The sequence below is a fragment of the Chiloscyllium plagiosum genome, chromosome 3 (assembly GCF_004010195.1).
Source record: "Chiloscyllium plagiosum isolate BGI_BamShark_2017 chromosome 3, ASM401019v2, whole genome shotgun sequence".
NCBI classification, from domain to species: domain Eukaryota; kingdom Metazoa; phylum Chordata; class Chondrichthyes; order Orectolobiformes; family Hemiscylliidae; genus Chiloscyllium; species Chiloscyllium plagiosum.
In genome coordinates, this window is record NC_057712.1 from 39174536 (window position 1) to 39199516 (window position 24981).

The window sequence follows — 24981 nt, forward strand, 5'->3', positions numbered from 1 at the left end:
AGTAGTGGGGCACCCCAGCACAGACAGAAGTCAGCCTATAGAGTAATTACTGTGTCAGAGATCATTAAGATCAGATGATCACTGCATATGTTAGCACCATTAATATTGTCAGTGTCTGCTGGAACCTGTGCGAAGTGAAAAAAGGGATTGGAGGATTGCTCAACTATTTCAAACCAAAATGAACACGTTTGGTAAAGTACTGCCAGCTTCATGAACAGAAAATGACATTTAAAAGTTCCCACTTTATTGAATTAAGTATGCAAAAGATTTTCAGAATTTCAAAATATGTAACTCAGCAATGTCTAATTTTTGCAGCTGAACTGCACTGGATGATCTTTCAATCTGAGAAGTCCATGACATTTTTTTCCCCAAAATGTGCTTCCATGTGATTTGTTGCAAAGATTGGCAGCACTCACAGCTGTTAAATCGTTTGAGAGTAGTTTCATTTGTAACAGCCTGCTGTTGCATTTGACTTTCCACATAAGCAAAGTCAATGAGTGAGCCTATCTGAATTTGTAGGCAAGACTTCAGCAGATCAATTCTACAGTTGCTACAGGGCTCGGGTGAGGAGTGGAAGTGGTGAGATTTAGGGTGGTCTTTGTCAGGGAAACAATTTTTTTTCAGGGGGGTGGGGGAGAAGAGGAGGAAGAGATGACAGGGAGGAGAAGGCAGTGATCAGATGGTAGTGTTTTTAGGTTTTAGAATCCTTTCAGTGGAGGAGATTGTCCTGATGGCGTGGGAAGGGATGTCATGCTGTTCTAGGCAATTTCTCTTCTGTATTTCACATAACTTTAGTCCAACAATTTTTCTACCACAATGGTGAAGCAATCCTACAAATACTACAACTGAGATAAAGAAATTAACCCTTTGAAATAAACATCCTTTACCATAATGTCAAGATTTGTTGAACTCATTACAAAAATAATTCACCCCTTTTTAATCAAGTAAATGATAATGTTAAAATGTATTTAATATTTCAAACATTCATCAGTTAAATTGTAATGGTTACTTTTGCACCACCATCTCAATGGACCTTTACCAATGACTGACCAATTAACCTGTAAATATTGTAAACTCCATTTCCTAAAACCACCTGCTGTTGAACAACTTCAACAGCTGGAACGAGTGCTCAGTCCCAACAACCCAATCTGTCAGAGTCCTGTGTATGGAGAGCCAGGTGCCTTTCAACCTTGAAGAACAGAAGAAATATGGGAAGAGGAAAGCAAAATCTATGAATCAATAAGTAATTCGATATTTCAGTGGGGAGCCAAATAACCACCTGTATCCATCATTGTCTTGTGTGACAATATAAAATCCTCCTTTGGCTGGATCCACACGTGTATAACAAGGATAGTCTATTGTTGTAACAGAGGGGAAGCCTGCTCACAATCCTTATGTGACTGAGGTCATGTTGGACCTGACAATCAATTGCCATTTTCAATCCAGACAAGCCACATAGTTTGTCAAAACTAGCATAATGAATCTATGATTTTGCTGATTGGGTGGTTCAACAAAGCAAAATCATTTTTAAAAGCACAGCTTGCAGTGGTCAGGATTTTCAAACAGCACCCTGCTCAACAATTGCTGGAAAATGAACGAGCTCAGTCCAAACGTTTGACCATATACGGTCCTTCCAATTCATAACCAATCTTCCTGTAGTAGTTCCTTGTACCAACACCTGGAAAAGAAAGGACATCACATTAAGGAGAATCCAAAGAGTTTTTACAAATATATTAAGGACAAAAGGGTAACTAGGGAAAGAATAGGGCCTGATTCCTGATGAAGGGATTTTGCCCGAAAAGTTGACTTTCCTGCTCCCTGACCTGCTGTGCTTTTTCAGCATCACTCTAATCTAGCGCCTCCAAGATCAGCAAGGCAGCCTTTGTGTGGAGCTGCAGGAGACGGGGGAAATACTAAATGAGTATTTTGCATCAGTATTTACTAAGGAAAAGGACATGCAAGATATAGAATGTAGGGAAATAGATGGTGACATCTTGAAAAATGTCCATATTACAGAGGAGAAAGTGCTGGATGTCTTGAAACACATAAAAGTGGATAAATCCCCAGGACCTGATCAGGTGTACCCTAGAACACTGTGGGAAGCTAGGGAAGTGATTGCTGGGCCTCTTGCTGAGATATTTGTATCATCGATAATCACAGGTGAAATGCCGGAAGACTGGAGGTTGGCTAACGTAGTGCCACTGTTTAAGAACAAGCCAGGGAACTATAGATCAGTGAGCCTGATATCGATGGTGGCAAGTGGTTGGAGAGAAATCTGAGGGACAGGATGTACATGTATTTGGAAAGGTAAGGACTGATTAGGGATAGTCAGCATAGCTTTGTGCGTGGGAAATCATGACTCTCAAACTTGATTGAGTTTTTTGAAGTAACAAAAAGGATTGATGAGGACAGAGCAGTAGATGTGATCTGTATGCACTTCAGTAAGGCTTTTGTCAAGGTTCACCATGGGAGACTGGTTAGCAAAGTTAGATCTCATGGAATACAGAGAGAACTAGCCATTTGGATACAGAACCAGCTCAAAGGTAGAGACAAAGGGTGGTGGTGGAGGGTTTTTTTTCAGACTAGAGGCCTGTGACCAGTGGAGTGCCACAAGGATTAGTGCTGGGTCTACTGTTTTTCATCATTTATATGAATGATTTGGATGTGAGCATAAGAGGTATAAGTTAGTAAGTTTGCAGAATTGGAGGTGTGGTGGACAGCAAAGGTTACCTCGGATTACAATAGGATCTTGATCAGATGGGCCAATGTACTGAGGAGTGGCAGATGGAGTTTAATTTAGATAAATGCTAGGTGCTGCATTTTGGAAAAGCAAATCTTAGCATTACATATATACTTAATGGTAAGGTCTCAGGGAGTGTTGCTGAACAAAGAGACCTTGGAGTGCAGGTTCATAGCTCCTTGAGAGTGGAGTCACAGGTAGATAGGATAGTGAAGAAGGTGTTTGGTATGCTTTCCTTTATTGGTAAGAGTACTGAGTACAGGAGTTGGGATGTCATGTTGCAGCTGTACAGGATATTGGTTAGGCCACTGTTGGAATATTGTGTGCAATCTGATCTCCTTAGTATTGGAAGGATGTTGTGAAACTTGGAAGGGTTCAGAAAAGATTTACAAGGATATTGCCAGGGTTGGAGGATTTGAGCTATAGGGAGAAGTTGAATAGGCTGGGGCTGTTTTCCCTGGAGCGTCGGAGGCAGAGGGGTGACTTTATAGAGGTTTATAAAATCATGAGGGGCATGGATAGGATAAATAGACAAGGTCTTTTCCCTGGAGTGGTGGAGTCCAGAGCGAGAGGGCATAGGTTTAGGGTGAGAGGGGAAAGATATAAAAGAGACTTAAGGGGCAACTTTTTCATGCAGAGTGTGGCGCATGTGTGGAATGAGCTGCCAGAGGAAGTGGTGGAGGCTGGTACAATTGCAACATTTAAACGGCACCTGGATGAGTATATGAACAGGAAGGGTTCGGAGGGATGTGGGCCGGGTCCTGGCAGGTGGGACTAAATTGGGTTGGGATATCTGGTCGCAATGGACGACTTGGACCAAAGGATCTATTTCTGTGCTGTACATCTGTACGACTCTCTGAACAGAAACCTAAAAAGACGACAAGGGATTTCATCATCTGCCATTTCACCAGCTCAAACCCCATCTGGCTAATTACCAGTAATCAGCTCAAACTACACTGGCTCAGTGGCGGTAACCAGTTCAAACCCCACTGGCACAGTGCTGGTAACCAGAGCAAATCCCACTGGCACAGTGCCAGTAACCAGCTCAAACCCCACGGGCACGGTGCCGGTAACTGGCTCAAACCCAACTGGCATGGTGCCGGTAACTGGCTCAAACCCAACTGGCACGGTGCCAGTAACTGGCTCAAACCTCACCGACTTAGTGCCGGTAACTGGTACAATCCCCATTGGTTGCTTTTCAGTAAAACGGCTCACACCTCATTGGTTAAAAGGAAGGTTTATAGTTAGAGATGATCTTATCCGCCTCAAGTATATATGTGTGTTCTATTTGAGGAGACATGGAATACCACATCACTGTGTTAACGTCTCATTGTGTATACAGTGATGCCATTACTGGACTCTCAAGTCCATGTGCTAAACCCAGATAGCTCTGTACACAAAATATGAAGTAGTGTCAAAAAATATACACATTTTGCCCTGTCGAGCACCCATATCTATCCATTTACTGCTACGATGCCCCACAAGGATATACAATTCATACACATTATATTGATGAGTAAAACAAAGCAATTGTGTATTGAGGTATAGAAATCAGACAAAACTAATGCACATATTGGAAGAGTGTTCAAGCATTTTACTGTAATGTTGCCCTCTCAAGGGATTTGGAATATGGAGAAGAAAATGATTCTTCAGTTGGACAGAGGTCAGTTGGTTGGAATCATGTGGAGAACTGCATTCAATTCTAGGCCATCCACAGTTTAAAATGATGATGGAATTAGACAATTGACAGAGGAAAGTTCCTTCCTTTAGTGGGGAATCCAGAGTTAGACAGGAAATCAGGAAATACATCTTTATACAAAAGGCTATGGACTGTGATGATTAGAGCTTTCAAATCAATGATTAATATTTTATTGTTAGATGGGATATCAAAGGATCTGGAGCAACAGGGAGTCAAGATGCAGATCAGCTAATGAACCAACAAGATGGGTCAGACTTGAGGGTCTGAGTGTCTGTCTCCCTGTTCTCACAAAGAGACAGCTTTCTGTCCCACAATCACACACCACTTTGTTCCCACCCATCCAGCAGCAATCTCTCTAAGAATAGCAGCAACCACGTGACTAGAACAAGTCCAATCCCCAGCTATCAGGTTAAGTTGCGTCCACCCCAGTGACAGCTCTTTCAAAGTATGGAAAGGAACCCGAAAGTCAGCAGTGTCTGCAGAAACTCTGCTCAATGAGTTACTACTGTCAAGAAAGACGGCGGGTGCAACAATCAGAAGGATCGTAAGAGGAGGAATATAAAAGATCAATATTATTAGCAGACATCTGTGTTTCACAATAAACCATAAAAACACAGCAGAGACAGCAGTGAATCTTCCTGAGTAGAGGATATTAACATTTACCGGAATTATATTGACGCAAGCACCTCACACACCAGTGAACTCAGGAAATTTAGAATCTGACAGAGGCAGCACATTAACCCCAACAGTTTATAGGCATCTTCCAGCTTTCAAAATACATTCTGAATATTGATTTATAGGCAACAGCAAACAAACTATGTATATATACACACACACACACACGTGAATTGTTTGAAACTGTGAACAGTACTTTTTGCTAAAATGCCCTTTCACTCTTTTTGCTGGATTCAGACTGCTGGATTCTCTCTCTCTGCTGGCTTTTAAAGGATCCTTTTCTAAAAGAGTCTGGGCAGTCCTAGTTTAATTCCAAATGGTTATTTTGGTGAGATATAACATAAATTCTTGCTCCCAAAAGCCAGGACTCCTGTGTATTAATCGAAACTTTTAAGATGGAGAACAGTAGATTTTTGCTGAACAAGAGTATTAGGGAATGTGGAACAAAGAGAGAGTTGAGGTACATTACAGCAAAGATGTAATCGGATCACTGAATAGGCTCACGGATCCAAAACCTGGTATTTTGAGTAAAACTCAAATAAACAATTGTACGAACTCCATTTGTAAGAATGTCAAAGACTTGGAAAGGCTTTATTAGAATGGTATTGGAGAAAAGTTTGTGGAAAAGTTGCGGTTAGAGAAGAGCAGAGAAGATCATGAATAATGACCGGCTTTGATAAATTAAATAAGAAAAAAACTATCCAGTCGTACAACGGTCAGCAATCAGAGGATGCAGTGAATTAAAATGATTGGCAAATAAACCAAAGATGAGAAGAATTCTTTTAATACTGTGAGTTGAAGCAGAGTGAATGGCAACATTCAAAAGAGAACTGTATAAATTTAGAAAGCTATGGGGACAGAACAAAAAAATGGGTTTAATTAGATGGCTCTTCTAAAGAACTGGCACAGGATATAACAGGCCAAATGGTTTTGTTGTGCTGCAATAATTTCATGATAAACACAATTGGAAAATAATGAGCTTTAACTGTGTGAAATACCAAACAGTTCATCAGCTTACATGTTGCACATAGTGCACTGCTCCAAAGATTGTGGATACTAATGTTATTTGGTGTTACTTAGCTTTCTACAGGGCAAAACTTCAGAGTTACTGATGGAGATTCAACCAGGGAATCTGTATCACAGGATCATTAATCATTGCAATTGTAACATCTGTCAACCCTTATCTTGTAATTACACGAGGCATTCTGAGTCACAAGGACCCCTTGAACCCAAGTGTAATGGAGAGTATCGTCATATACTGCGTCATTATGTAAATTTGCTCCCTCCCCATTGGGGGAAGGGAATGGAGAGCCAGCCTGAAGACGTCCATCCTACTAAATATAGCTCTATGCTTCCAAACTCTGCATAAATATATATGTATCAATTTGCAGGTTATTGTGCCACAAGTGCAGTTATTTTGTTTTTGAAGTGTAGCTTCAAGGAATTACCTGATGCAAAACCTCCCACTTCCTTTCACAGCTCCAAGCATCACTGTTTTTCACACCTTGAACCAGTTTATTTTCACAACAGCAGCTTTGGAACTTCTGAACTAGAATAATTCAGTTCATCCAAAATCTCATGGCAAAATTCTCTACATTCACTACTTTATTTCAGATTTCTATCTTGGGGACAGGAGAGGGGATGTAGGATCTGAAAGCACAAGTTCTTTCGGACATTTTATTCTATTAAAGCCATTCATTACAAAAATGCAATTTAATTTCAAATGCTTGTCATTGTTCATCTTTTAAATGACTTCTCTGGCTCCTCTGATAGCTTAATGGCTTTGTCGAGTGAGGAGTTGAACACATGGACTAGGTCTGCCATTAAAAGAAGAGGCTCAACCAGCATCCTGAGGTCATTTGGAAAAGAAAACACATCACACCCAATTGCTAATCTGTTCGACACGTGACTGCAGTCTCTCACATAATGCAGCTGACTAAATGCCCATTGCTGTGGACTCGTAAGCTACCCGGTTCTAGCAATCATTATGAAATTCAGTAAGAACAAGAACATTGCACAGACCAATCAATAAGGATCCAAATAAAATTAAAAGAATGCATTTTACAAATTAATCAGTCATTCACCTTCCAAGGTGTGCTAAATGTTTTACACAGGTAAAGACAGCTTCTGTAGGCATTCAGGTCATTGCTGCTTTAGTATCATGAGATTGGAATATCTGTTCCTGTGGGATAAGTAGGCCACTAAATTATTGTTTCACTCAAACATCTGACATAAAGGGAGAAGAAGGGGTCTTGTGGAGCAGCAGTTAATATTTATAAAGAAAACAGCTGCCCTGTGGGTATTTAGAGTTGGACGTCTTGCAATCAATCTTGCCACTCTTCCTCAAACAAAGTTCATTTTGGGAACATCCAGCTGAAAACTTGCTTAAAACAAGATGCACCCTGTGTTGTACTGTAGACTCCACTAGGAAAGTAATTGATTACTGCTTCATTACTGGAGAAAATTCTAAGGCAACTTGGGTTACCAAAAAATAAATTTTAAAAAAAGGGGGGGTGGATTTGGGGTGGTGGGGAGAAGAAGTGGCAATATGTTCAAGAAATAAACCACACAAAAAGAAATGTAAGAAAATTAACTCTGAGAACAGGGTTTAGAGGAGTAAAATAAATAAGGATGGAATTAAAATAAAACCTGTGAGAAATTTCTTTAGAAACTGCAGAATGAGTTCACAAGAGTATGTAATCATCTCACAGTGATGCCCACAGTTGTTATCTAGGCACAGACAGGAAGAACGGTGACTGGTGGAGGGGTAGGAGTATAACAATTAAAAGAAAATACAAAAGATAAATGAGCAAAGTTCAGGCAGACTGGGGAACATTACTTGCAATTTTACCTTTTAAAAAAACTACTAGATTTAAGGATGTCCAGGACTTGAACCAGAAGTGAAAATAGATGTGAATGGATGTCGTGACATGTCAGCATTCTCATGAACCACTGGAGTAAGCAGCTGGCATGGTTCCATTCACTGCTCTTCTAACGAGATCGAAGCATTTTATTAAAGCCCAGTGGATGTAAGTTAAAGCTTGAGGCTAAGGCTGGGATCACAAGCTGCCCTGGTGACAGTTGATAATGGGCCATCTCATTAACCTTCAGCTATGGTATGGGTGTACTAGCTAGCAGCAATCAATAGGTATCAATAAATACACACACAACTCCTAAACTTAACACTGGGATTCCAATGCCGCAGAATTAAGAATTACCCCCTTGTCTACTTTTCACAGGTGGGATAATGCTCAACTTAAGCAGCTATCACATTCAAAGTATAAGCATTTCAGAATTAAACATTTTCATTGAGCTAATGGCAGCTTCTATAGGCACTCAGATCTTTAAGTATCTAGTATCATGAGATTCAAACATCAGTTCCTGAGAGATAAGCAGGCCATGAAATTAAAGGTTCATTGAATCATTTGGACACTGTCACAGTATATAAAAGAATATATATATGGAGGTTTTTAGGGTGCAGTTGTAGTGTCCCTACCTCGAAGCCTAGCTTCATCCAAATCCTCCAGAGGTGTGTAATAACATCTCTGAACAGATTCATTAGAAAAAACCTATAAGGGAAGAAGGGCTCTTGTAGAGAAATATCTAACACCTGAAGCTGACTTTGTACGTATCAGGCTAGTATAGGAGAATCAGTTCAGATTCACAGATTTAGCTGGAGATTACTGCTTGCTGTGTGATCAGAACTAGTCACTTGATATCTCATAATGCTTGAACTGACTGGAAATATATTAAATGGAATGAACGGAAAGGTAAGCCACGATACTCCCACAGGACTATAGACAGTTCTCTCTTCATTGGAGAGATGAGACCGGGTGGTGAGTTTAACCTGAAAGTGGAATGAGTTTGAGAAGGTGACCCACACTGATTTGCAAACCAGTCGTCTAGCTAACTGATCAACAAAACAGAATTTCATCATACTTATAGCAAATAAACAGGCATTGCACCCAATAGTCTGTGTCAGTGATTGTTCTTCACCGAAGCTTGCTCCCACACCTCCTCATTTCACACTTAGTGCAAATCTTTCTGTTGCTTTTACCCTCATATACTATGCATATACTACTCACTTCAACTGCTAAGGTTCTACATGCCCACCACTCACCGGGTAAAGAAGTTTCTGCTGAAACCTCCGTTGGGTCTTTGGTGATTATCTTACAATTACAACATATGTTTCAGACTCCCCACAAATGGAAAGATAATTAGTTTCTACTATCTTGTCTAGCATAATTTCAAAGACTTCGAACTGCTCACTATTAATATTCTCAATTCTAGAACAAAGAGATTCAACCTGTTATATCTTCCATGATAGTTATAATCTCAGATCTGGTGTGAGCCTTGTAAATGTTTCTGCACCTCTTTCAGTGCCTCTTGATCAACTTTAATTTGTAATAAGGAGACCAGCACATGTCCACATAGTCTAATCATGGTTTTATACAAGTTTAACAAAACTATGTGCATTTCAATTTAGTTACACTGAAAATGAGCCCCAGTGCCTTGTTTGTAATTTTTTATGGCCCTTTTAAACTATGCCGCTATTGCTAATGATTTGTGCAACTCTAATCCTAACTCTCCCCCATTGAAACTATTATCTGATCAGTATATCACATCTTATTCTTGCTAACAATAGGGACCACCTCATCCTTAGCTACATTAAATACATATGCTATTTATCCACACTTTCCGCATGTTTACTATTATATCATTGCATTTTGTCATTATCTTCATCAGTATCAATTATAATCCCAATTTGTCGTCATTCACAAATTTTGAAATTGCACTTCTGATTCCAGAGTTCAAATCACATGGGCAAATTGACCCAGAATCAGGTATAAACAATAATTAAAAAGGCTCTGGGAAGTTTGCCTTTTGTGTCAAAGGAGCTAGAATACAAAGAACAATACAGCACAGGAACAGGCCCTTTGGCCCGCCAAGCCTGCGCCAACACATTTTGCCTTTCCATACTAAAACTGTGTTCATTTACAGGATCCATATCTCTCCATTCCCTGCATATTTATGTATTTGTCCAGATATTTTTTGAATGCCACTATTGTATCTGCTTGCACCACCTCCACTGGCAGTATGTTCTCGGCACTCACTGCCCTTTGTGTGAAAAACTTATCTTGCACATCTCTTTTAAACTACTCCCCTTGCATGTGGAACCTGTATCCCAGAGTAATTGATCCTTCCACCCTGAGAAAAAGTCTCATACTTTCCATTCTATCCATGCCATTCACAATCTTTTTAACTTCTAACAGGTCACCCCTCAACCCCCTGTGTTCCAGTGAAAACAAACCCAGTCTTGCCACCCCTTCTTCATAGCTAAAATTCCCCCATTCCAGGCAACATCCTGGTAAACCTTTTCTGTACCCTGTGCAAAGCATCGATATCCTGCTGGTAGTGGGGTGACCAGAACTGTACCCAATATTCCAAGTGTGGTCTAACTAAAGGTCTATAAAGCTGCACATCACTTGTCTATCCTTAAACTTGTTGCCACTTCCAATGAAGGCAAGCATGCCATATATCTTTTTACTACCTTATCTACGAGGACTGCAACCTTCAGTGATCTGTGGACTTGCACACCCAGATCCCTCCGCATATCAATATTCCCAAGGGTTCTGCCATTCAGTATATAATTTCCACCTGTACTTGACTTTCCAAAATGCATCACCTCACATTTGTCCAGATTAAATTCCATCTGCCATTTCTCTGCTCAGGCCTCTAACTGATCTATATCCTGCTGAATCTTCTGACAATGCTCCTCACAACTCCAACAATTTTTGTATATAAAAGCATGAAGGCTATGCTAGAGTTGAATAAAGTTCTGATCAGACCTCGTCTCGAGTCCTTTTTCAACTCTGGCACTGTGTGGCATCTAGCTCTAAAGCGGAAGCAGATAATACTGGGTTAATTTATATAAACGTATAAATCAAGAGAAGGAATAGGCCATTCATCCCCTCAAGTTTGCTCCACTATTCAATAAATCTGACTGTAATCTCAAATTGATACTCCTGATAATCATGGTTAACGAGAATCTACCTACCTCTTGTTTTAAAAGTATTCAAGCACTCAGCATCCACAGTCTTTTCAGGGACAGTTCTGAAGGTTCATGTATCTCAGAGAAAAATGGGAACTTCTGATTTTTAAACAGTGATGCCTGTTCTGGAATCTACCAAAAGAGAAAACATCCTCTCCATAGCCACTGTGTCAAGATATTGGTGGACTAATCTATAGACCCCCTGCATAGTTACCATATTATAGGACAAAGAATAAATCAGGAGATAATGAGAGAATGTAAAAAAAGGCAGCACCTCAATTATGGATGACTTCAATCTTCACCTGAACAACACCTGATATTTCGCCTGGGCTACTTATAGCCCAGTGGCCTCAATGTTGACTTCACCAGCTTCAAAGTTCCTCCATCTCCAGCCTTATCCCATATCCGCACCACCATCCTCCTCCTCACCTCCCTGACCTGAACTAATCAGGAATAGATGATGAAGGGCTTTTGCCCAAAACATCGATTTTCCTGCTCCTCGGATGCTGCCTGACCTGCTGTGCTTTTCCAGCACCATTCTAATCTAATCTGTTCAGCTTCCTACTCACCTATCCGCTCCCCGCTCTCAACTGACCAATCACAATAACCCCCCTACTGCATCCACCTATCACCATCCCATCTACCATTCCCCACCCCCTTCCTTCTAAATACTTCACCACTCCCCTCCCATCTCCAGTTCTGACAAAATGTTTCAGCCCAAACCGTTGACTTTCCTGCTCCTCAGATGCTGTCTGACCTGCAGTGCTTTTCCAGCTTCACATCTATTGACTCTGGCTTCCAGCATCTGCTCTCAATCTTCATGTAGATTGGGAAAATTGAATTAACAGAGGTCGCCATGAGAAAGTGTATCTGGGACAATTTCTGAGGACAACATATTGTGGATCCAAATAGGGATCAGACTATTTCAGATCTGATAACTTGTAATGAGGCAGGTTTAATACATGATCTCAGAGTAAAAGATCCCCAAGAAATAGATACCATAACACTGTAGAATTTAGCATTCTGTTTCAAAGGAGGAAACTTTGGGTCAGAAACAATGCTGCTAAGCTCAAATGAGAATAATTACATATGAATTAGTGCAGAATTAGCTGAAGTGGACTGCGAAAGAAGTTTAATGAAAAGGGGTTTAGCAGGAAAGACAGTTCAAGAACAATGGCAGATGTTTAGTCAAATCAATTATGACTCACCATAAAGATATATCCCAGTGAAGTAATAGTACTTTAGGAAGGGCATTAACCAATCATGGTTAACCAAGGAGGTTATAGATACCTTTAAAATTAAAGATAAAATGTACAATGTAGCAAAGAGTAGTGGTAAGCCAGAAGAGTGGGAACATTTAAAAAATCAAATGACCAAAACAAAGGAAGAAGAAAAGGGTAAACTAGCTGCAATATAAAAACAGCTAGTAAAAGTTCATTCTAAACATAAAATGAAATAGAGTCTCTGGTCACTCTGGATAAGTAAAAGTAAAACTAGATGGGGGCAGTCCCACTCAACCTGACAATGCTAAAAGGTATTAGAGGCGGATGGACTTGATGCCTCTGTGTGAATAAGTAGGATATAATTATGTTAAATTTAAGTTTCATGTCCTTGCTGAATTACCTTCTGAATTCAAAATTACATTTCATAATCACTACTCCCATATTTTCAGACAATAAGTTTTAGTAATGGTTCTGCTTTTGCCATTTACATCTCCTTTAGATCTTCTGTTTTACTTGCCCCACAGTGCTGCCACATCCTCTGGCTTTGTTCCTTTTTTTTGCCATTTAATCTCTCCTGCCCCCATCCCAACACAGATCAACCCTTTTGTTCTTCACTTCCCTCCCTGCACTTGTATAAAAATATTTAAACACTCTGCAGCAAGAAAAAAAAACAAAGTTTCGAGTCCAGTGATCCTGCTTTTATCCCTACAGACACTGCCAGAACTGCCGAGTTTCTTGAGCAATTTTTTTTGACATTTGTTTCAAATCTACACCAACCATAGTTGTTTGTTCTCGTACATAAATTCTCTGGAGACCTGATGAAAGATCGTTAATCTGAAATGTCAATTCTTGCTTCATTTAAAAGATGCTGTTTATCTGATAAGTATTTCAGCAAGTTCTACTACTTCTATAATTGTGCTTGTGGCAACTCTTTCTTACTACATTGCAATTTTTATGGGGTGGTGGGAACTGTACTTGAACCAATCTTAATACCCTGCCCAAATATCTCCTCCTCTCTTGACACTGTGTCTTAGGGTCCAGTTGAGAGATTAAAACTGCTCTCCATTTATCACTTGCATGGATATGCTTGAGCATAACCTGTGAATGTTGTTAGGCTAATCCTTCTTTGGTAGAAACTGAATTTAATGCAAAGACAAAGAGGATTAAATCATGCATATAGATCAGCCGCGATTAATTATTTTTCGTTTTATCTTTTCATAAGATATGGGCATCATTGCCAAGGTCATTATTCATTACTCATCCCTAATCAAAGATTCCTGATTATAATCGCTTCCAACCTCTTCAGTCCAGCTGATGATACAAAAGCCAACAGAATCAAGAACATCTTCTTCCCTGCTGTTATTAGACATCTAAATGGAGTCCTCAAATTTTAGATTTAATGTTGATCTTGCTCTTTGTACACCTCCTCTGCAGCTGTCACACTGTATTTTTCACTCTGTTCTGTTACCCTAATGCACTTGTATGGTATGATCTGATCGTACTGCATGCAAAACAAAACTTTTCACTGTACCAAGGTGCAAATGACAATAATAGATCAAATCAAATCGAATCTAACTATCCTCGAACTGAGTGAGTGATTTTCTAGGGTAATTCGAGCAGGTAATATTCAACTAAATAGCTGTAGGTGTAGAGTCACAGATCGATTGGATCAGAGAAAGACATCAGATGTAAACCAGATGGATTTTCACAACAATTAATAACAATTTTGTGGTCACCATGTTAGTGAGACTAGGTCTAGAATTATTAGTTTAAAATCTACCAGTTGCCATAGTGAAGTTTGAACCAAAGCCCCCAAACTTTATGATGAGTCTCTAGATTGTTGGTCCGGTGATAATACAACTAGCAAAATGAACTGAATGGTGGAACAGACACAACAAACTTAATGGCCACCCTCCTGTAATGGGTTCATGGGACAGGATGATTGACATTCTGATTGGGCTAAAACCTGTGACATTACAGTATTTCAGTTGAAAAACAGTTGTTTCTAAAATCTCATGTGTGACTCTATATTCTTTTAAAAATCTACTTGAAATAGCAAAGGATTACTGCATTTCAAAGGTTGTTCACACTATAAACGCTGTGAGATAGTTAGAATGAAAGTAGGAAGCATTTTTCTTAAACAAAACAAACAGAGAAATCAGGAACATTTTCCCCAAAAGGCCATTGAGCTGAGAGTCAATAAAAATTTTCAAGACTGAAATCGATAGACTTTTGTTGGATAAGGCCAAAGGATATGGAAGAAAAAAAAGTGTAGATCTAATACTATATCAAATTAAATAATGGAATGTGCATGAGGGGAAACAAAAGCCAACATACATTATCCTGATTCGTAATTATTAATTTTAATTATACTATATGCAACTTTAATTCAATTGCATTTTCATGGTGTGATCCAATTAAGGATCTTTATCCTCAGCGCCATACCACTTGCCTTATATAATGAGAAGTGTTAGAACAATCCTATCAGCTTCAAGACTCTGACAGATTCTTTCTACCTTTGCTTCATTGTCTGAAAATCTCATTGGAATTGGTAGTCTGCAGTTCACACTCTGATACCTACTTCATTGTTAGTTTTCTGCATTCTGTCTGTCCATTACAAATTGGTGCCCTCAGAATGGAATTCAGTTTTAGACCTGTCTTCAGGAAAGGTATGACAGAAAATGAAAGACGACTAGCATCAAGGAAACAAACTTAAAAGCAAGGTTTCATTTGGTCAGAAAGCTATTATATTTGAATCCACTGTACATGTACTAACAACCATCTTTAAAAATGCTGCATAATGCTTGTAATTCAATGTAACTCTTAATTCTCCTTTAATTTAGTCTCTAACTTCATAGTCAGAGTGGAAAAAGGACTGAGAATTCTAACAGTTACCATGAAAATGTAACCAGTGCCTACAAGCAATTTAATAAATGCTGCAATAACACAATAAGCCAGCTCATTATTATCTCAGGACCCAGAAGTACATCATTGGGTTTTAACTGTGGGCAACACTTGCTGATCATTGTGATAGGGATGCACATCAAAATCACAATCCATGAACTGTGGTAATAGTCTGACGCCTCCAAATAATCACTTTGTGCAATCTAGACCCATACGCTGATTTATGAGAGGCTGTGAAGGGATTAACTGGAGGGATCAGGTACAATTCATCAAGGCCAATGACTGCTGATTCAACATTAGTATTGTGGTCAGAACACTGAAAGTCTTCCACTTAACCATTTAAACGTCTTATTGCAACTGCTAAAATTCAAATTAGCCGGCAAGCATGAGAAACTTTTATTGTGGCTGCTTCAGTAATTCAGTTGTTATCTGTTCATTGATCATTACCAGTGCAAAGCAATAACAAATACTATTAGCCCTATAGCTTTCTCCAAAGAACTATCGAATACAATCAAATTATGCATCTGCTATTTGAGTCATTGTGTACCATTCTTCTCCTCCCATGAAACTGTACTGACTTCACTGTGTGACTTCACACTCAGACTTGTCAACATTCACACTTTAGGTTCAAGAGGAAATTCTACCATGTGCTTCAGCAGTTCGATCTAATAACATGCCCAGGCTGGAGCAATGAAACTAGATTTATATGCAGCAGAAAATGAATACTTTCTTTTGCCAGATTTGACTCAACTACAGTTAATGTCACTTGACATTAAACATAATAATGTTTAAAGCTGGTTTTTCTCTACTTGCAATTTGTGCAATAATGTATAGAGGCTTTAAAACTTAAAAACCACTCTATGAGTGATAGAGAGAGCCAACGATAAAATAAGGGAAAGTAATACAAAAATATTCACATTTTTCCCTTTATTTGCCACATGTCATAATCAGAGTCATAGAATTGTACAGCACAGAAACAGATCCTTCAGTCCAACTCATCCATATCGACCAGATTGCCTAAATTAATCTAGCCCCATTGCCAGCATTTGGCACCATATCCCTCTAACTTTCATATTCATATACCCATGCTGATGCCTTTTAAATGCTGTAATTGTACCAATCTCCACCACCTCTTCTGGCAGTTCATTCCATACATGCACCACCCTCTGTGTAAAAAAGTTGCACCTTAGGTCCATTTTAAATCTTTCTCCTCTCACCTTAAACCTATGCCCTCTAGTTTTGGACTCCACTATTCTGGGGAAAAAAAACCTTGGCTATTCACCCTATCCATGCCCCCCCATGATCCTATAAATCTGTAAAAGGTCACCCACAGCCTCCGATACTCCAAGGAAAGTAGCCCTAGCCTATTTTACCTCTTCCTATATGTCAGACCCTCCAACCCTGGCAACATCCTTTTAAATCTTCTATGAATCCTTTCAAGTTTCACAACATCTTTCCTATAGCAGGGAGATCAAAACTGAATGCAGTATTCCGAACTGGCCTAATCAATGTCCTGTACAGCAGCAACATGACATTTCAACTCCTATACTCAATGCACTGACCAATAAATGTCTCTTCACTATCCTGTCTACCTGCGACAGTATTGTAAGGTAGCAAACACTGCAGGCAATTTGCACACAGCAAGCTCACACACACACAAAAAAGCAACAATCATTACAATCTACTTTTTGTAATGTTGACTGGGGGACTAAAGATTGGACAGGATTCTGTGGACAAGAACCTTGCTCATTTCCAAAATTGTTAGCACTGGATATTTTATATTCACCTGAAAATTTAACACTGAGGTGTTTTCATTTTAATTCAAACAGTGCAACATTCCCTGCACCAGAGTATCAACTTTTTTGAGCTCAAATCTAGAGAGGATCCAAACTCAGAACTTTGTGACTTAAAGGAGAAAGTACAATCAACTGAGCTATGGCTGACATTGAGGAATTTGTACTGCACAACTAAGGAAATTCTTACAAACAACACATAGGACCACAGTAAACATCCAAACTCAATACCAAGCAAACAAGGAAGAATAGCTTCTGAATTTCTCCAAGCACATGTGCAAGTGAGGAAGGTGGCCAGCACACTGCCCAAACAAATTTATTCATGTTTGAAAGTTTGAGTAGAAGCTAATGAGATCAGACAGTGCAGCGTGCAGGTAGTCCTTTAATATCCACGGAACCCAACTTTTCCACAACTTCAGAACCTCCTTTCCCGATGTGTGCTGTAGTTTAATTTTCATATTCTGACCCAGTCTTGACTTGTGTTGTGGATTAATCTCACAGATCATGATAGGAGGATGACATCTCCCCATCTAACTGAGCATGAAAAGAATCCAAGAGATGTCTTGGCCAAGATCAATTTCTTCAGGGACTGTACCGGAGATATTCCGAGAGGTAATGCTTACTGCGTGACAAACTTTTATCCACTGGACCATGGGGTGAGGGCCCATGGTACAACGACGAGATCAGGTCCCTGAGGAAAATGCATGTCTAGGAATCATATGAATTACCCGTTTACTTTGGACTTCACACTCACTTTTCAATGCATCGTCTCTTTTGTCAGTGGCATATTGGAAATTCACACAAAAGATGTAAAGAACCATTGAAACTAAAAGCTACCTAATAGATTAACCATGCATTTCACAATATGATCGTTCCTCACATTCAATCTGTATTCAACGAAGTTGTTCATAAATGTGCTTTCACTATCTGGCTCATGCTGAAACCTGTGATGAATGGCAGCTGGTGCTGACTGTGTTTTGTAAGAAAATGTATTGTCCAGTCTTCTGAGAGCAATCTAACTTTAAAGGAACACTCATCTTTCTTATTTAGCAACAGCACCAAGTTTTCAGTACTGCACACAGATACACAACATCTTGGGCTCCATTTTCTCTGGCTTATTAGTGTCCAAGATTTATCAATGACCAGAATCAAGCAATCTTCTGATAAATATTTAATATACTTTCAGGAAGCTAATTTATACACTCACAACTGGGCTTGTAACCGGGCAACGCACTTAGATAATTTACGAACAATGATGAATGGAAAATAACTTTTTGATCCAATCAGCCTGTCAACTGTGATATATTGTACATGACAACGTTTATATTCCCACCCAACCCAAATCTGCGTGATCTTCAGCAAGATGCAAAATTGGAAGGAAACTTGGTAATTACTCTCCAACTTATACTCCGGCTTCTGATAACTAAAACCAATCTAAGGATATGCTCACAGCTTCCAGAGGACTGAACCATGTAGTTATAATAAAGTCTGAAACGTTGATTCCAACCAACTAGCCAGCCACAATGGACAGCAAAGAACATTATACTGCAATGGCATTGTGACAATGCTGTCAGAAGCAGTAGAGTAAGACATCTGCATTAATAGAATTCTGTAGTCCAGTAAGAAATGAATTTAATGGCCCAATACTGTCAAGGTGAAGCTCTTCTTCATCTAAATCTTACAGTCCAAACAGACCAGCACCACCCTACTATAGCCTCAGCATGGTACCCCTCCTCCTTCAGTTTCCCATTCCTCACCTCCAATCACATTGAGACATCTAACCCCTTTGCCTCCCACTCAACTTACCTACCACACACGTGTTTCTACTTTTTCTTAACAAGCTAGGTTAGATTAGGTTGCCTCACGTGTGTGGTAGGTCAACAATAACCAACTGATACGCTTCCTGCAGGAGAAGCTGACACAGCAGAAGAAAGAACAGAGACTCCAAAACATGAGGCAGGCATTGACAGTCTGGCCCAGAGAAAGGGGAACAGCTTTGGTCAGATACAGCACGTATGTTTGCATTTTTCTCTCATTTAGGTATCAAAATGGCTTCAGTGCTAGTACACTTGATTCTGAGTCAGATTGCTGTGAAAGCCCGATTCCAAAGACTTGAATACAGTGATTGTTCAGTACATATTCAACGATGAAAAACCAATATATTTGAGAGATATGTACAAAGTAAAAACATGCATTGTAGAAAGAAGTGCATTAGGTGAGAACAATGAACTTTTCATCAGCCTTGAGTGTTAGTGCACCAGGATGTATTCTCGATGAGTCTGAATTGAAGAATCAGCATGTAAAATTTGAGAAATTTAAAGCTTGACTTAAAATTATATTCAACAACTCCGCACCATGTCATAAAGGACTTGAAAAGGAATTTCACTGTCAAGAACTTCAATAATTCCATTAAAAGTTTAAAAGTCAATAAACTTTCAGAGCTCCTCTGATGCAAACACACAGAATGCTGGAGAAACAAGAGTTATATTGGACTCAAAACATTAACTCTGTTTCTGGGTCCTCATATGCTGCCAGACCTGCTGAGTTTCTCCAGCATTCTCTGTGTTTGTTTCAGATTTCCAACATTCACAATATTTTGCTTTTATTTCAGAACTTGGTTGTGTGGCTCATGGTTGAAAATTTCTACATTGCAGTGATTCTCCACAATGCAATATATACAAGTATCACATGGTTGCAGGAAATTTTGTGTAGGAACATTGTCATCAGTGCAAATGTTGCCATCTAGAGATCACGAAGACAAGGCAAAAGCTGCAGCAGGACAAAGAACCAGGAGTTTTTTGGGGTGGGGCGTTGCAAGCACTGGGAGCAGTATGGATGGAGTCTTCTGTTTTGCCCGTGGCGGTGAGAAGATTGGGGACACTGGGAGGCCACGTGGAAAACGAGAGAGAGCAGGAGGCTGCTATGGTAAAAACAATTCTTCATGTTATCATGCAGGCTGGTTCACTTTACACTGTAAAGAACCATTTTTAGACAAGCAGCTTTTTCCTGTCACTTGAGAATTATGAACTGAACTGTGTAATTATAACACAATCTGAAACATTGATTCCAACCAACTGGCCAGCCACAATGGAAAGAGGTAGCAGAGCAGAGGAAAGAACATTATACTGCAATGGTGTTGTGACAATGCTGTCAGAAGCAGTAGAGTAAGGCACCTGCATTAATAGAACTCCATAGTGCAGTAGGAAATGAATTTAATGGCCCAATACTGTCAAGGTGAAGCTCTTCTTCACCTAAATCTTATGCTCCAAACAGACCAGCACCACCCTACTATAGCCTCAGCATGGTACTCCTCCTCCTTTCACTTCCCATTCCTCACCTCCAATCACATTGGGACATCTAACCCCTTTGCCTCCCACTCAACTTACCTACCACACACGTGTTGCTATTTTCTCTTAACAAGCTAGGTTGCCTCATATGTGTAGTAGGACAAACAATAACCAACTGATACTCTTCCTGCACTACCCTATGTCAATTTTTATTCTGTTGTCTGCAGCACCTTGAGGTGGCAGAGGAAACTCCATCTTTCTTCACTACAGCAATAACAACACTTTGAAAGTAACTTCAGAAGCTGAAGAATACATATCCAGTGTTTGTGTAAAAGCACTATAAAAACGCAAGTCTTCTTTTTCCTTTATTTTCCTAAGTGCAGCATCCTCGTCACTCAAACTCTTGCCAAGTTTCGTCTTGTTCCACTTTGCAAGTTTTGCATTGCTGCTAACTTTCTTTTATTTGTTGGTTCATGGGATGTGGACATTGCTGCCTAGGCCAGTATCCATTATTCTTTTTTAACTGGACAAGGTGGCAGTATCTTCTTGCACTGCTGTTGTCAATTTGGTGCTAGACACACTCTCAGTGCTGATAAGGAGAAGTCCTGGAATTCTGACCTTATGACAGTGAAGGAACTGCAATATGCTTCCAAACCAGGGTAGTGTGAGGCTTGGAGGGATACTTACACGGAATAGTGTTCCCATGCATCTGGTGTCATTGTCCTTCTAGGTGGTGGTCATAGGCTTGAATGGTGCTGTCAAAAAAGTCTTAGTGAGTTGACGCAGTACATCTTATAGATAGTACACCCTGCTGTTACTGTGTAAATATGGTAGATGGATGCCAGTCAGGTTTTGTCCTGGACAGTATTGAGCATATTGAGCATTGTTGGAGCTGCACTCAACTAGGCAAGAGTACAAAGAACAATACCTCCAAGCCTGCGCCGACACATTTTTGCCTTTCATAGTAAAACTATCTTCAGTTACAGGATCCATATCTCTCTATTCCTTTCCTATTCATGCAGATAATATGTCTGCTTCCACCACCTCCACTGGCAGCTTGTTCCAGGCACTTACCATCTTTTATGTGATTAACTTGCTTTGCACATCTCTTATAAACTGCCCCCCCCCTTGCACTTTTAACCTGTGTCCCCTGGTAATTGATTCCTGAGGGAAAAAGCCTCACACTTCCATTATATCCATGCTATTCGCAATCTTACAAACTTCTATCACTACACCACTCAATCTTCTGCATTCCAGTGAAAACAAACCCAGTCTATCCAAACTTTCTTCATAGCTAAAATCCCCCATACCAGGCAACATCCTGGTAAACCTTTTGTGTACCCTCTGCAATGCATCGATATCCTTCTAGTTGTGTGGTGACCAAGTGTGGTCTAACTAAAGGTCTATAAAGCTGCAGCAATAACTTATCTATCCTTGTACTCAATGCCCATTCTAATGAAGGCAAACATGCCATAAGCCTTTTTTTAACCACCTTATCTACCTGCGCTGCCACCTTCAGTGATCTGTGGACCTGCACACCCAGATCTCTCTGAATATCAATACTCTTAAAGATTCTGCCATTCGCTGTGTAATTTCAATCTACTTGACCTTCCAAAATGCATCACCTCACATTTGTCCGGATTAAACTCCATCTACCATTTTCTGCCCATGCCTCCAACTGATCTATATCCTGCTGTATTCTCTTGACAATTCTCCTCACTATCTGCAACTCCACTAATCTTTGTGTCGACCGCAAACTTACTAATTAGACAAGCTATGTTTTCCTCCAAATCAGTTAAGTAGAATTCCATCACACTCCTCTCTTGTGCCTTGTAGATGGTTGACAGGACTGGCTGCTGCAGGTTACTAGCTGCAGGATTCCCAGACTCTGACCTGCTCTTGCAGCCATGGCATTTATATGACTGGCACAGTTCATTGTGCAATCATTATTGCACAGCCCACTTCTAACTTTATGATGGAGGGAAGGTCTTGTGGGGTATATTCCCCTGATTCTCATCAATTCAAGCATTGCTAGGGCTCTTCAATGCAACACTAGATTAAATGCTGCCATGACCCTTCATCAGGAAGGTGAAACGTTGATTTTCCTGCTCCTCAGATGCTGCCTGACCTGCTGTGCCTTTCAAGCACCACTCTAATCTTGACTATAATCTCCAGAATCTGCAGTACCCACTCCTGCCTAAATGCTGCCATGGCATCAATGGCAGTCATTCTCACCTCACATCTTGAATTCAAACTTTTTGTCCATATTTACACGAACAATACCATGAGGTCAACTCAAACTAAGCATTCGTGAACAGGGCATTGCTGAGTTAGCGCCACTTCACAGCACTGTCAGTAACACCTTTCATCACTTTGCTTATGAACAAAATTAGATTGATATGGTTGTAACTGCACTAGTTAAATTTGTGTTGCTTTTTATGGATATGGCATACCTGGTCAGTTTGGCATATTACCAGGTAGCTGCACTGGATCAGCTTGGCTAGAGGCATGGTTAAATGTGTAGCACAAGTCTTCAGTACAATTTCTCAAATGTGGTCAGGTCCCATAGCCTTTGTAGTGTCCAATGGCTTCAGCTGTATCTTGATATCAAGTGGAGTGAATCAAATTGGCTGAACACTGACATCTATAATGCTGGGTACCTCTGGAGGAGGCCAAGATGAATCATCCACATGGCAATGGCTGTCTCACCATATTAGTAACATCCAGAGATGCTCCATTATCTTCAATGCTACTTAAATATTACCTGTTCAAAATGTATATAATATTCACTAAACAGGACTCATCTTTAGTAATTAATACTGACTTTCTTCGATGAGTTTGTGCAACAGCATAATCATCCTGTTCCTAATGCTCTCATAAGCTTCTGCACAACAGACATCAACCTACAACGCCTATAATGTTTTTAGTTTACCTTTCCTTGCTTTCTTAAATGACGTGTGATGCTGGGAAATTCACATTACAGAAGTCTGTCTCAAGAATTTTGGATGATCATGATTAAAGTGTCTTCAGAATTTTGTTTAACCTATTGCTTACAATACTCTGGGTTGGAAACCATTGGTCTTGGAGGTTTCTCGCCATTTCTAGATTCAGTATTTTCTCAAATATTGCTCTTTTTAAAACTTGTATTAAACTCTTAAGTTCCTCCTCTCAATTTATTTTTTGTTTTCCTTCTATCTCTGATACTTGATCTTCATCCTCAACAGTGAAGAACAATTTAAAGGAACTGAATTCCAGAAGGTCACATTGGTTTCAAAACATTAACTGGGTCTCTCACCACAGAAGCTGCCAGACCTGCTGAAACGTCCAATACTTCGTTTTTATTTCAGGTGGGCAAGCATTCAAATTATTTTACTTTCATTTGTATAAAAAGTATTTAGCAAGGCTATCATTTCCTAATTTTCAATTATACTACCACTTGCATCTATCTTTACACATTACTTTTACTTTCTGTCATTGAATATACTGTATATCTAAAATACTTCAATGTTGCCCTTGATAAGGTTTTGTTGGTATTGCTTGTTGTTTGCTGATCCAACTAATTTCTCTGTATCTCTTTGCTGTTTCTATCTCTTCCAGTCAAGAGGGGATCTTGCATTTTAATTTTCCATAACCTTTTTGACCAAGTTTGTTTACTTATATAAAAGACAGCTTGCCAAGGTTGTTTGCTTATCCAAGTAAATCTCTTGGGTGCAGACAGAACTTGTATCTGATCAAATACTGTACTTAATACTTCCCACTGCTCATCTGTGGTTTCATCTATCAATTGTTCTGACCAGTCGAGTATTCAATTTCTGCCTCATCTTCTTGACCATACCTAATTTTTAAACCTCCATTATGACTCACCCTTCTCCCGCTCAAAGCTAATATCAAATTTAATCATCCATGGTCACTCTTAGTCTATCGTAGGTGAAAGTTCCAAGGAACTGCTTTAAATCTGACTGCAGGTAATAGGAGTGGAAATAATCAAACATTTCCTTTCAATTCCCTACAATCATAATTATTTACCTCCTCATTCCTTGTCAATGTCTTGCTTTGGTTTTATTCCACATCCTGTTGGAATGAACTGCCAGAGGAAATGGTGGAAGCTGGTACAATTGTAACATTTAAAACTGGATGGATACACGAATAGGAAGGGTTTGGAGGGATATGGGTCGGGTTCTGGCAAGTGGGACTAGATTAGGTTGGGATATCTGGTTGGAATGTACTAGTTGGGTCAAAAAGTCTGTTTCCATATTGTACATCTCAATGACTGTGTAGATATATCTTTTCCCAATAAACAGCGCAATCTGTTCTTTCTCAGCCTGTAATCAAAACTGCCACTGAGAAAGGGTAACAAAGGTTCACCAGGTTTGTTCCCAGGATGGCAGGATTGTCCTATGAGGGGAGGTTGAGCAAAATGGGCCTGTATTCTTTGGAGTTTCAAAGAATAAGAAGTGATCTCACTGAAATTTACAAAATCCTTAAAAGTCAGAGATAGGACAGATGGAAGTAAGAAGTCTCCCTTGGTTGTGGAGTCTACAACTAGGATGCACAATTTAAAAATAGGGAAAATGTCATTTGCCTGAGATGAGGAGAAATTATTTTACT

General features: G+C 39.7%; 1 protein-coding gene across 3 annotated transcripts in view; it reads right to left on the minus strand.

The window, feature by feature from the left end:
- Window positions 1-227: 227 nt before the first annotated feature.
- elp3 (elongator acetyltransferase complex subunit 3) overlaps window positions 228-24981 on the minus strand; it is an 80742-nt gene continuing 55988 nt past the window's right edge. For 2 of the 3 annotated variants that reach the window (XM_043680465.1, XM_043680446.1), the window contains one exon: window positions 228-1678. In XM_043680465.1, the coding sequence (XP_043536400.1) occupies window positions 1602-1678 (77 nt within the window). In that variant the 3' untranslated portion in view covers window positions 228-1601. Of the gene's footprint in view, window positions 1679-12418; window positions 12457-24981 lie in introns of those variants that run through there. The other variant, XM_043680455.1, reaches the window with a different exon arrangement.